General features: G+C 39.0%; 1 protein-coding gene across 4 annotated transcripts in view; it reads right to left on the bottom strand.

Annotated features, from left to right (window-relative positions):
* FAM120A (family with sequence similarity 120 member A) overlaps positions 1–13488 on the bottom strand; it is a 103473-nt gene that overhangs the window by 79406 nt on the left and 10579 nt on the right. For all 4 annotated transcript variants that reach the window (XM_082401037.1, XM_082401036.1, XM_082401039.1 and 1 more), the window contains exons 2-3: positions 3625–3871; positions 159–241 (exon numbers count right to left, since the gene is read on the bottom strand). In XM_082401037.1, the coding sequence (XP_082257163.1) occupies positions 159–241; positions 3625–3871 (330 nt within the window). The remainder of the gene's footprint in view (positions 1–158; positions 242–3624; positions 3872–13488) is intronic.

Below are 13488 nucleotides of genomic sequence, written 5' to 3'. Positions count from 1 at the left end.
GGTTGTTTGTTTTTTAAGGCAACACAGATTCTGAAGTTAGGGGGAAGCAGAATATTGCTAATTTTGTGGTATATTTCCTTCTACAATAAAGAAACATTATTTATATTATGAAAGTAATAGCAAAATCAACAAATGTTGGAAATGAAATGAATCTGTACCTTAAGTGAGGCTAGTGGATGTTCTGGACCAAGTAAACTCCAATGAAAGGAAGCCAGATCTTCATCAGGTAGAATGTGATTTCCTGGAATACAAACAGGGATACCATAAAAGCCATCATCATGAGTGACACAGGGGAAACTCAGTATCATTGCATGTTATAATTTGTAGATTATCTTTGTTAGTTTCAGACTTTGCAATATGACTTCATAGGACCACCTCATTTGATACGCCACATAAAACTTCCACACAGAAATTGAGAATATTTCCTCATCTTCTAATACAAAGCAACATACAGCAGGCAGACTTCTTGCAGCTGCCTCAAGTACAACGTGAATTTCCAGTAGAGGCTCAACAGCATTCAAACTGAATAGACTGCATAAAAACCTAAGTAATTCCCCAGCACAGTATTAAGGTCAGTCTGATAATGCCAGATGCCAAATGTCAATTTGAAACAAGTTTTCATGTGTTTATGAGAGACTATAGTTCAAACTGCATTCTGTGAAGTAGGTTCAACGGCAGAGGCAGAATCTATAGTTATAAAATCTAAGGGAGGTTAAGTGACAACGTTTGCTGCCTGTGACACGGATCAACACCCTCCTCCCATAACTTCCAGCACCACCCACAAATAGATGTACAAAGCACAGACTACAACAAGTGCCATCAAGAAGTGCCAATCAGCTCTACGCACTATCACCAGGGCTGTGTCACAAATAAGAACTGTATTCAGCTGAGAAACTACATTTTGTGGGGAACATTCTCCCTTCAGTGTAGTGCTTGGATGCCTGATATACTAACATCTTTGGTTTGTTAGTGGTCTTGATACAATTTAAAAGCAGTAATTTCCTAAATAATTCTGTAATTTTTATATTATGATTTAGTCACCTCCACACTAAGCAGATTCATTAATCAGCTGCTAACAGAAAACAAAACAAGGTGAGTTCATTTGCAGCATTGCTAATCATAATACTCTAAACACACAAATATATGATACAGATGTACCGAACTGTCATTATGTCCAGAAGAGCAAAGGTAAGTCCTAACTGTCCAGTTACCGAGTTTTGTACTGCTTTCCTCAGCTCATGGAATGTATAGAACTTTACTGTGAAGTATTAAGTATCTGAGATTTGTTTTTGAAGCTTCTATCTGAAAAGATATTAAGCCAATTCCAACATCAAGAATAGTCTGTTAAATACCATATGCTAACACATATATATGGAATCTAAAGAAAAAAAGGTTATGAAGAACCTAGGGGCAGGACAGGAATAAAGACGCAGATGTAGAGAATGGACTTGAGGACACAGGGAGGGGGAAGGGTAAGCTGGGACAAACAGAGAGTGGCCTGGACATATATACACTACCAAATGTAAAACAGATAGCTAGTGGGAAGCAGCCACATAGCACAAGGAGATCAGCTCAGTGCTTCATGACCACTTAGAGGAGTGGGAATAGGGAGGGTGGGAAGGAGACGCAAGAGGGAGGAGATATGGGGATATATGTATATGTATAGCTGATTCACTTTGTTATAAAGCAGAAACTAACACAACATTGTAAAGCAATTATACTCCAATAAAGATGTTAAAAAAAAAAAAGAATAGTCTGTTAAAACTTGGGTCAAATACTTAAATGAGTATTTCACTCAACCTTTCTAAAACAAAACATCTTATATAGCTATACTTTCTATTACAAAAAGGAGAAATTATACTTTGTATTAAAAAAAGGAAAAATAATCTTTCTCATTTGAGGACGTTGAAACTTTTACACAAAATCTAAACTAAAAATGCTCACCCAATTAAGCGTTTATCTATAACTTGCCTAAATTTTCTGAAGAAATTCCAAGCCTTAACTTATTACTAAATTATTCACAATGTTACTACTGTTTTTCATTTCTTTTACTATTTCACAAAATAAGTTAGCTAGAAAAGTATTAGTTGGCATTATCTCCCAAGAAATTTATTCAATGTTTCCTTAAATAAGATAAACAAATATCCTTCCCAAATTAGTTAAGGCATCCATATTCTAAAAGCATACAATTTTCCCATTCATTTAAAGTCAATTGTGGTAACATTTAAGTAAATATGAAACTTTCATAATGTGCCCATCCACTCCATCACTTTTTAACATTTGAGGAAATATCCTTTTATATTTTAATGTCTGAAAATATGAAAGTACTACATATATTTAGAAATTAGGTTTTAATCCTCCAAATCCCAAGTCCCAAGAGTTCACCAAGAAAATGGACAGAAAATAGCCAAGTACTAACTTAAAGACATGTACTTGAGATTAGATCCAAATAAAGACAACTTGTAAAATCAGAAATTTTTTGACTGATTTGTAGTTATACAATTTGAAATGTTATCACCAAATAATATATGAAAAATTATGGCTCTCTCACTATAATTTCTAGTTGTATAAAACTATTTTGGAATGTTTATAAAAAATCTGATAATTAGGAATTTCTAAAAATAACCTACAATATAATCCCCCTCTTAAACATGACCAGATCAGCACTGCTAAGCACTACAGAATAGAAATTGAGAGAGTACAATAAGATCGCACTTTTCTGGAGACCACATATCTTTCAAAAAGGGCCTGTGTGTCCCCAAACAGCCCTCAATCCCATCACTGAAATTCATGGATTTTACTCACAGGAGGGCTTTGCTCAGAACACATTTACTTATACTGTGGACATAATTTTTACAAACTCTGAGCAAACTAGAGCCGGATATTCAAGTAGCTAGAAACGTGTACATTCCAAGCACAAGAAAGGGAAGTGGACAGAAAAGAAAGAAATAACTATAAACTACAGACATAAAGTGATAAATAAATATATTACTTATTGCCAAGTTATTTTTAAGAGAAAGAAATTAATATATAAAATCTTAGTTGAAACCAGATTTCATCCTTTCTAGGTATTCAGCATAAGGAATTCCTCCAAGGGAGTTTTTAAAGACATTTATACATTTACTTAAGATGCAGGCATTGGAAACAGGGTAACGTAATTTTTTTTTTTTTTTTTCCCTTTTAAAGTAGTGAGAATCCTGAAAGTGAGGGGAAAACATGACAGTGGTAACTTCACAGCATATTTTCTTCTATAACAAACATAATTTGTGCCAAAGGTTTAAATGTTTAATTTTCATAAGCGAGACTGTGTTAACATTTGTGATTTTTAAATGTTATTTTCCCCAAACTTTAAGGGCATTTTTTTTCACAAAATTAGTTTATCGGCCTAGATGGAACAATACATAAACAAACACTTAAGAACAAATGAAGCACATTTTCAGTGACACCAAAAAATAATGAGTAAAGAATGTTACTGAGGAGAAGCCCAGCCCATTCCCTGGTTCTTTTAAATTTAAGTGCGATACTATCCAAAACATTCTAGCATTGAAATTTAAAAAAAACAACAACAGTATGTTTCGAGTATAGAACTCCTTTATAAAATGAATTTTCACACTGCCCACCTACCTAACAGAGCAGCAAAGATAGGGAAGCGGTTTGGGTTCAGGTCCAGCTGCTTGGCAACCTCGTGCATCAGATATTGGCTTGTGGTGAGACTTTTCCCATTCCGGCTCAGTTTTAGGGCATGGGCACTGAAATAGTAGGGGATGTTGCACAGGGCATAATCAGAGTCGTATGCAACTAAGCCGTGGAAGCCGTTTTCTCTGCAGAAACCGATCACTTCTTGATGATGATCCTCGATGCTCTGCGCAACCTGTGCAAGTGAGAAGACCACTTCGTCAGAGGCCAGGCACCACTGCAGCATGTGCTCAATACACAGACATATCTGTACAGAACCTGTAAATTCCAGATATGGAAGATATGCAAGAGAGCCAAACAGTCAAAACTGACAATAATAAAGTAGGCAGCACGTTGCTCAAATAAGAAATTTCAGTGGGAAATAATCTCCTGGTCAGTAACTTATGATCCCATCCAGACTGCAAATTAACTTTCAATTTCTTATCAAGTTCAAAGATCACCCTGCTTAAAAATACACAATGCCAGGTGGCCCCTGTGACAGTATTTTGAAGGAAAAGAGACAGACGGGAAAAAAAGAGACAGAAGAGGAAAATAAAGAAGTGTAAAGGAAGGAGACAGAGAGAAGCCAGCCACTCAGTGAAAACAAAATAATTTCTTCAAAGTAAATCAAAGCAAATAGGTGAAATAACCAGAAGGATTAAAAAAAAAAAAAAAAAAAGCCAAGTATTATCCATCACCGACCTACTAGTTACTATAGACCCTGAAGTATTCAGCATATGGGTAATAATAAGAATGAACATGTTCACCACCAAATAATTGTCACGTGTTTATTCTGTGCAAAGGACCATGCCTGGTGGTGTGGCACCAGGTTCAGGACAACTGTGAAGGCTAGGTCTAAATTTACTGCCTTTTTAGTGATGAAAACTACAAGCTGAAGCTTCTTTACTTCTACTGGCTCTCCCATTGTGAAAGGTCAACCCCATCTAAGGTGTCTGTCACATACTAAAGAGGGCAGAGAAGCAACGCCCACAGGAAAGCAAAAAGCCCCCGGAATTTCTCTATTCCAAAAAACATACCAAAGGGCATTGAAAAACATTTTCCTAAAATTATATATATAAAGTCAAAGACAATTCCTCTCCTGCTGTTACCCACACTCATTTATCCAACTAAAATTTGGCAGGTTTTTTTTTCCCCCTACAATGGATAAAGGTATTTTAGAAAACAGAATTTTAAACTTAATTGAGTGATTGAGCTGTGGAAAATTAACTCTCCATAGAGCCCTAAAGGTTAAAAACAAGTGCCCTTAAACATAAATTTCTAGAACTACACTGCCTGATTTGTGGCTATATTGAATTAAAATTAAAAATACATTAAAAATTAAGTTCAAGTGTTCAATGGTCACCTACTAGATGGACATCATTGTAGAGTTACTCTCATCTCTCACTGACTTTCACCAAATTTTGTTAGAAAGTTAGTTATAATGAAAATTCAGCGGCAAAGCAGTCCTTTTAAAGATGCATATTTAAAGGAAAAATAATTTTTTGCATTCTCTTGATAAGTATTTTGATAAAAATATTTTGTGTTACAAAGAAAACAATAACAACTTACTGTTCTGTCTTAGAATAGGATGATGCTGTTTTATCTCAATCTAAAAATAGAGTACTTTCACTAAAATAGAAAACGACAGTTAAAATTTTTTTTAATTAGCCCAGCTTCATCTAGAAATGATAATCTCCAAGTCCATGCCCTCTACCTCAAATCATTTTATTACACAGAACTTTATATTTACAGCAATGTCTTAAGGCATTTAAAAATCACCAGCAATTCCTGTTTTCCAGACATCTTTAATATTAAAGTCTGCATAATCATCCTAAGAGGCCCTGAAATGAAGAGAGGTTGTGAGTTACCACCCCCTCACTCCAGTCCCCTCGGAGGAGTTCTAGAAAAGGCAGCATGGCTGCTTGCTTCATAGAGCCAGATATCCTGTAGAGGAGATGGGGCAAAATTAAATGTATGAGTTGAGTACAGTACAAGCTATATTTTGCAAGAGAGTTTATTAACCTATTCTTCCAGGACACTGAGGCTGCCAGCAGTTCAGAACCTAGCTCTGCCCAGCTCCAGGACAAGAGCGGTTCAGAGACTCATCCTCCCTGAGCACCCACTCTCTGCATGCCTCACAACATATTACCTCATTACCCTCACAACAACCCTTGGAGGGGAAAGAAGGAGGTAGCCCTGTGTGGTTACTCAGTGGGGTGTTCAAGCAGGGGAACAGCAGGTGTACTGACTCAGAGCTGAGTGTGGTGTCCGCAGCCTCATCCCAGAGACCCAGGGGAAAGCAGTAGGTGATGGAGTCAGAGTAGGCAGGGACAGATCTAATCTGGCAGGTTTTCAAGGAAGGCTGCTGGCATTGTAAAACAACAGGCAATATATTTCCAGAGCTGTAAAGCACTCATACTCTTTGACTCTGGAGCAATCTTACGCCAGGAAATAGAGCCTAAGAAACCAACGTATCTGATAAAAAACGTTGGGAGCATAAAAAGGGTGAGGGTAGCCTTCTATGGGAAAAATAAGTTAACATTAAGGAGCTGGGTAAACACAGCAACTACACAATGTTGTGGAGAAACTTGAGAAAAGCTTAGGACAAAATATTAAACAAAACCATTTCAGAATACAATATCCGCTACATACAACCACATAAAACTGCACCTGTGGGAAAAGACTGAAAGGGAGTAAGCAAAAACTAACACAGTTGTGCAGGGTGGCACAATTATGCTTAAAAAAAAAAAAAAGAAAGAAAAAACTTTATTTTATTATTTTTTTAACATCTTTATTGGAGTATAATTGCTTTACAATGGTGTTAGTTTCTGCTTTATAACAAAGTGAATCAGCTATACATATACATATATCCCCATATCTCCTCCCTCTTGTGTCTCCCTCCCACCCTCCCTATCCCACTCCTCTAGGTGGTCACAAAGCACCGAGCTGATCTCCCTGTGCTATGCGGCTGCTTCCCACTAGCTATCTATTTTACATTTGGTAGTGTATATATGTCCATGCCAGTCTCTCACTTCGTCCCAGCTTACCCTTCCCCCTCCCCGTGTCCTCAAGTCCATTCTCTACGTCTGCATCTTTATTCCTGTCCTGTCATTAGGTTCTTCAGAACCATTTTTTTTTTTTTAAGATTCCATATATGTGTTAGCATACGGTATTTGCTTTTCTCTTTCTGACTTACTTCACTCTGTATGACAGTCTCTAGGTCCATCCACCTCACTACAAATAACTCAATTTCGTTTCTTTTTATGGCTGAGTAATATTCCATTGTATATATGTGCCACATCTTCTTTATCCATTCATCTGTCGATGAACACTTAGGTTGCTTCCATGTCCTGGCTATTGTAAATATTGCTTCAATGAACTTTGTGGTACATGACTCTTTTTGAATTATGGTAGAAAAAAAACTTTTTTAAAAGAAAAAAATCTAATAAAAAGTTGAAACAGCCCTCATATAAGCCACGCCCACAATGGCCACCTCTATGCCACCGCACTGGGGGCAAATACTCCTCCTTTCACATCCATCTCCTGCCAGACAAGGCATGCAATTCGCTCATCTACATATCAAGGGTCTAGCTTGGTGCCTGGCACACAGTAAAGACTATTTATGAAATGAAAAACTCTGGGGGGTCCCAGTTCAGGGGCCCCAAACAGTCTTTAAATTATCTATAAAGATTACTATAAACTCTAAACAGTAGAAACCAACAGCCAGTAGAGCCTTATAGAGCAGTTTCATCTATCTCTGGAGAGTGGAATGTAGCGCTTTCCACAGTCACCTCCTTCCACTGACCCTTCCCCAAACACAATTCTTCGTTCATTCAGAACACTTGGTTTCAGCCTGGCATTAATAAGCAAAGTGAATGAACTATTAATAATTCACTACAAGACTAATTTGCAAATGTTAATAATATCTTAATCCTCCCCCAAAGCACACCTAACATTAAACAAATAGCTGTCTGCTAGAATTAATCTCCTAAAACAAAAGATAAAGGAATCCTGCCCTTAAGTAAGCACAGACTTCAAATCTAAAGCAAGGTGTATAACTGAATCACTTTGCTGTACACCAGAAACTAACATTGTGTTAGTTCAATCAACTATACTTCAATAAAGAATAATAATAATAATAAAGCAAGGTGGAGCAATCTGTGCCCTTTGTCGTGCTCACCTTTCCTATCTCAGGTACCCTGAGTGATATGGATGGGGAGGAGAACCAAAATGTACAGGTACGAGTTCTGGCTTGATGTCCAACCTGCCTAGCTAGGAATGTAAAATTAATGAATCTTTAAGGTTCTTTCAACTTCTGAAATTCTAGTATTCTTCCCCACTGGTTAAAATCCATTTTGCCTTTATCTGAGGAAGGCTACATGGCATTAAAAACCACAAGGTAACAGAGATGCAATCCTTTCCAACAAGTGAACAGTGGAAGTGTGGTGTAGCAGTTACTCGGTTAGGGAAATAAAAACCCCACAAAACACCTAAATGAAAGAGTCTGGGTGATGGATACATGACTCTATGCATTTGTACAAGCTCACATCATTGTACATATCATACAAAGAATAAACTTTAATATACACAACTTAAAAAAAAAAATCAGCCAGCAGTCAGGGATGCTAGGTCAGAATGCAAACTGACAAATGTATCGAATTGTATTATAAACTGTCTGTCACAGGGGTGCCAATGAACAACTCTGAAATCACTTTCACATCTGTTAAGGTTGGGGTAAATGGATGGTAGATGACCTCAGTGTCTCCTTATCAGAGAACGAGCTTACAAATGTGCAAAGGGAGGAGGCTAGCATGACCCTGTGGTGTTGGGTTAGCCATGGAGATGTCCGTAAGAACCCACAAGTAGATGACAACACAGACAGACAGGCACAGAAATCATTAGCGGTAAGTGTGTGCACGTGGATTAGTCTATAAACACACACATACATCTCCCAGGAGTCAGCAGAGAACCTAGAAGCAGCAACACCCCCGGAGAAAGAACATCTGTACCCCGATATGGTTTCTAAATACCATTCTCCACTAAAAGGCATGACACTGAGCAGACGCCCAGTAGATATACGGAAGGAGGGCACTGCACCTCTGCAGCGTTCTCCTCAAATCACAAGAAAATATCAGACAGCCCAAATTGGAGGCCAACCTACAAAATGCTTGATCAGTTCTCCAAAAGTGTCGAGTCACCACAGAGACAAGCAGAGGCTGAGAAGCTGTCCCAGATCAGAGATCACTAACTAGACAAGACGCCTAAAGGCAACAGGGAACCCAAAAAGGATACAGGTGGAAAATGGAAAAAATCTGAATGAAATACATAATGCAGTTAATGGTACTGTACCAATGCTAATTTCTCAGTTGTAACAGTTGTACTAGCTCATAGGATGCTAAGACGCATGAAAGCTGAGTGAAGGATATTCAGGAACTCTCTGTACCATTTTTGCAACTTTTCTATAAACCCCAAATTATTCCCAAGTAAGAAGTTTATTTTAAAAAGAAAAAAAAAAAAACCACAATAGTCTACAACAGCGGTCCCCAAACTTTTTGGCACCAGGGACCAGTTTCCTGAAAGACAATTTTTCCACGGACTGGAGGCGGCGGTGGGGGTGGGGGAAGGAATGGTTTCGGAATGATTCAAGTGCATTACATTTATTGTGCACTTGATTTCTATTATTATTACATTGTAATATATAATGAAATAATTATACAACTCACCATAATGCAGAATCAGTGGGAGCCCTGAGCTTCCTTTACTGATAGAGTTTTGATATGAGTCTGCAAGCAATTGATTTTTTATGGTCTCTGTGCAGTCAAACCTCTCTGCTAATGATAATCTGTATTTGCAGCCACTCCCCAGTGCTAGCGTCACTGCCTCAGCTCCACCTCAGATCATCAGGCATTAGATTCTCATAAGCAGCGCACAACCTACATCCCTCACATGTGCAGTTCACAGCAGGGTTCGCACTCCTATAAGAATCTAATGCCGCAGGTGATCTCACAGGAGGCAGAGCTCAGGCAGTAATGCGAGCCATGGAGAGCAGCTGTAAATACAGATGAAGCTTCTGCTCACTCCTCCGCTGCTCACCTCCTGCTGTGCGGCCTGGCTCCTAACAGGCCATGGACCGGTACCAGTCCGTACCCCAGGGGCTGGGGACCCCTGGTCTACAAGACACTAACTGAGAGACTGTTTTAAGCTATTTCATCATGTGAACAAAGCACTGAAAGGCCTGACAGGCAAAGTCTCCAAGAGTCTATCATGTGAAAACACAACTCTCCCCAGGCAGTCCAACTAAGGGAAGTAGGAAAGCCCACCACAGACGGCATAAACCTATGAATGAAAGAATAAAGTCCAACAACCAAGAATACTTGTAAGAGGCCCACTGAACAATTCCTCAAGACTTATGTCAAAGAGCCTGGTAAAGAGTCAGGGGCAGAGAATTGGATGCGGTGCAAAGGAGACTCGATGCAAGGTTTGGGTGGGGATAGGAAAACACCTGGATTGCATCAAAACAGAACCTGAGAGGTAGTTATTTAATTAAAAATAAAAATTAAATCCCAGAGGTTAAGCTTCTAGGAATCAGGGTCTAACAGGGTATCGCTGTTCTTTCTCCTTTGAGTGTGTCTTTCTTCCGGTCTGAATGCCTTTCACTCCTGTTTGCCATCTCTTCTACTCACCCTATTCCCCGTGTTCTGTTTCTCCAATTCCCTGGCCTTCCAGCTCCTGGCTCAGACTGGGCACATTATGCTTAATGAAAATGGTATGTCTAGTTCTTAATTCTTATTTTAGAAATGAGTAAAAACTATGAAATATAATGTTGGGAAGATTATTTCAATTTGAACTCCCAAAGAGTATAAAGCAAGCTAAAAAATTAAGCTGAGACCTACCTACTCACAGGTGATAAAGAAAGGGTGAAGGCCTCCTATGAGAGTGAGCCAGACTTGGAATTATGCATAGCCTCCTCACAGAAAACACCAGGCTAGTAACCAGACCGCCTACCACCTTAAAGGCACCAGGCCTTGACGGATTTTTGCCATGGCTGCCATCCCCACTGCATCAAAATGCGACTTCAGATCAAGGGAGTGAAACCACAGAGCTCCTGTGTACAGTGCACAGAGCATTCGTCGTTTACTATTTTTTTTTATATATAAATTTATTTATTTTATTTTTTTATTTTTGGCTGTGTTGAGTCTTCATTGCTGTGCGCGGGCTTTCTCTAGTTGAGGTGAGCAGGGGCTACTCTTTGTTGTGGTGCACGGGCTTCTCATTGCTGTGGCTTCTCTTTTTGCGGAGCACAGGCTCTAGGCGTGCAGGCTTCAGTAGTTGTGGCACGTGGGCTCAGTTGTTGTGGCTTGCGGGCTCTAGAGCTCAGGCTCAGTAGTTGTGGTGCACGGGCTTAGTTGCTCCGCGGCATGTGGGATCTTCCCGGGCCAGGGCTCGAACCTGTGTCCCTTGAATGGCAGGCAGATTCTTAACCACTGCGCCAAGAGGGAAGCCCACTTGATACGTGCTTTGGTAGCCACAACCAGGCTGGGAACCACCAAACACCTCACCTCACCTCTCCACCCATCCGTCACCAAGAAACGTGGTGTATGCAATCAGTGTTGAAGATCTTCAGTAGCTGGCAAAACGCCCCATTTTTGGTCCCAATGAAGTATTTTGTATTTAGCTAGGGATAATTTTATACAACTATATATTTGCCACAGAATCCTAGTTAAATCTTTTTATCTCAATAGTTTTAAGTTTCATCATTAAAAAGGCAGATACATCAAAATTCAGTATTTTTTACAAAGAATAATGACTAAAAAATTCTCAAGCTTACTTTGTGAATGTAATTATTTATTAATGCTGAAAGCAGCTATGCGGAAAGTCCCACAAGAATGAAAATGTAACACCGTTACTTACTCCTAATCTCCAGTGAAGAAGCACTTGTACAGTGAGGTTTTGTGTCTCTGGCACCAAGTGAACTCCACTGCCTACTTTAATACTTTCTGTACTTCCATTTCTTCATCTGCAAAAATAATAGTACTCTCCTACCTCATAGGGTAGCTGTGATGATTAAATGAGTTACTACACGTAAACAGCTCAGAATCATTCATAAATAATAAGCACTTGATAAATGTCAGGTACTATTTATTTTTAAGTAAGCTATGTGAGAAAGGATCTGCTTCTTCATACTTTGCATGCAGGATCTGAAACACTATGAGTTGTCATAAAGAGATTTTCTGACACACAGATAAAAATATCATATGTGGTTTTTCTTTAGAATAATTTTACAGAAGCTCAGGGAATAATGTGACACGTCCTTCAACCAGCTACCAGCCTTAAAAGATGTAAGTTAACCTGAACGTAAGAGGATAAGTCAACCTAAATTCTTTTGTTAAAAAAAAAAAAAAAAATCAGGCTCTGACCTTTATCCAGCAGAATTCTAGACACTATGTGTGAGGTGGGTAAAACTTACTCAGGCTACTTACTCCCTACTCAAGTCGAGCTGAAGAGTGAGAACATGAAAGTCAACGCTAACTTGGTAGAAGATTTTTATTGTTGTTGTTTAATTTAAAAAAGCAATTTTAGTGTCATGACATACATTAGCAATGTCTCTAAAAGTAAATCTCTTCTCCTCAGGAAATCTGTAATCATGGCTGAATAAACGTCTTACCTTATATAGCTCTTGGTTATTCTATAAGAATTGGTTGCAGTAGTCTTAAAAGCAAGGAAAAACAATTTCTTTTAAAATAAGGGAGTGGCACATGAAAAGATTCTCAACTTCATTAATCATAGGCAAATGTAAATCAAAACCACGAGATACCATTTCACACCAATTAAGATGGCTACTAAAAAAAAAAACAGAAATAAGCAAGTGTTGGCGAGGATGTGGAAAAATTGGAACCCTCACATATTGCTGGTAGGAATGTAAAATGGTGCAGTTGCTGTGGAAAATGGTATAACAGTTCTCAAAATATAAAATCACCATATGATCCTGCAATTCCATTTCTGGGCATATACTCAAAAGAACTGAACGCAAGGATTCAGACAGATATTTGCACCCCCATTTTCATAGCAATATTATTCACAATAGCCAAAAGGTAGAAGCAACCTAAGAGTCCACTGACAGATGAACAGATAAGCAAAATGTGTTCTATCCACACAAAAGATTATTATGCAGCCTCGAAAAGGAAGGAAATTCTGATACATGCTACAACACGGATGAACCTCGAGGACATTATGCTCAGTGAAATAAACCAGTTACAAAAAGATAAATTCTGTGTGATTCCATCCATATGAGGTGCCTTAAGTAGTCAGATTCATAGAGACAAGAAAGTAAAATGGTGGCTGCCACAGGCTGGCAGAGAGGAATGGGGAGTTAGTGCTCAATGAGGACAGTTTCACTTTGGGAAGATGAGAAAGTTCTGGAGATTGATGGTAGTGATGTCTGCACAGCAGTGTGAATGCGGTTTCGCATCCGCTGATACGGAGGGCCAACTGGACTCACTGTACTACACCATTTTACATCAGGGACTTGAGCATCCTTGGATTTTGGTATCTGAGGGGGCTCCTGGAATCAGTCCCCTACATATACCTGAGGGAAGATTGTACTTAATTCCACTGAACTTAATTCCACTTAAAAATGGTTAAAATGGGCGGGCTTCCCTGGTGGCGCAGTGGTCAAGAATCCGCCTGCCAATGCAGGGGACATGGGTTCGAGCCCTGGCCCGGGAAGATCCCACATGCTTAGCTGCGGAGCAACTAAGTCCGTGCACAACTACTGAGCCTGTGCTCTAGAGCCTGCAAGCCACAACTGCTATG

Source organism: Balaenoptera borealis (assembly GCF_965194805.1).
Source record: "Balaenoptera borealis genome assembly, chromosome: 8".
In the NCBI taxonomy this organism is placed as follows: domain Eukaryota; kingdom Metazoa; phylum Chordata; class Mammalia; order Artiodactyla; family Balaenopteridae; genus Balaenoptera; species Balaenoptera borealis.
Note: the sequence above shows the minus strand (reverse complement) of the source record. Positions and strands in the feature narration are given on the sequence as shown.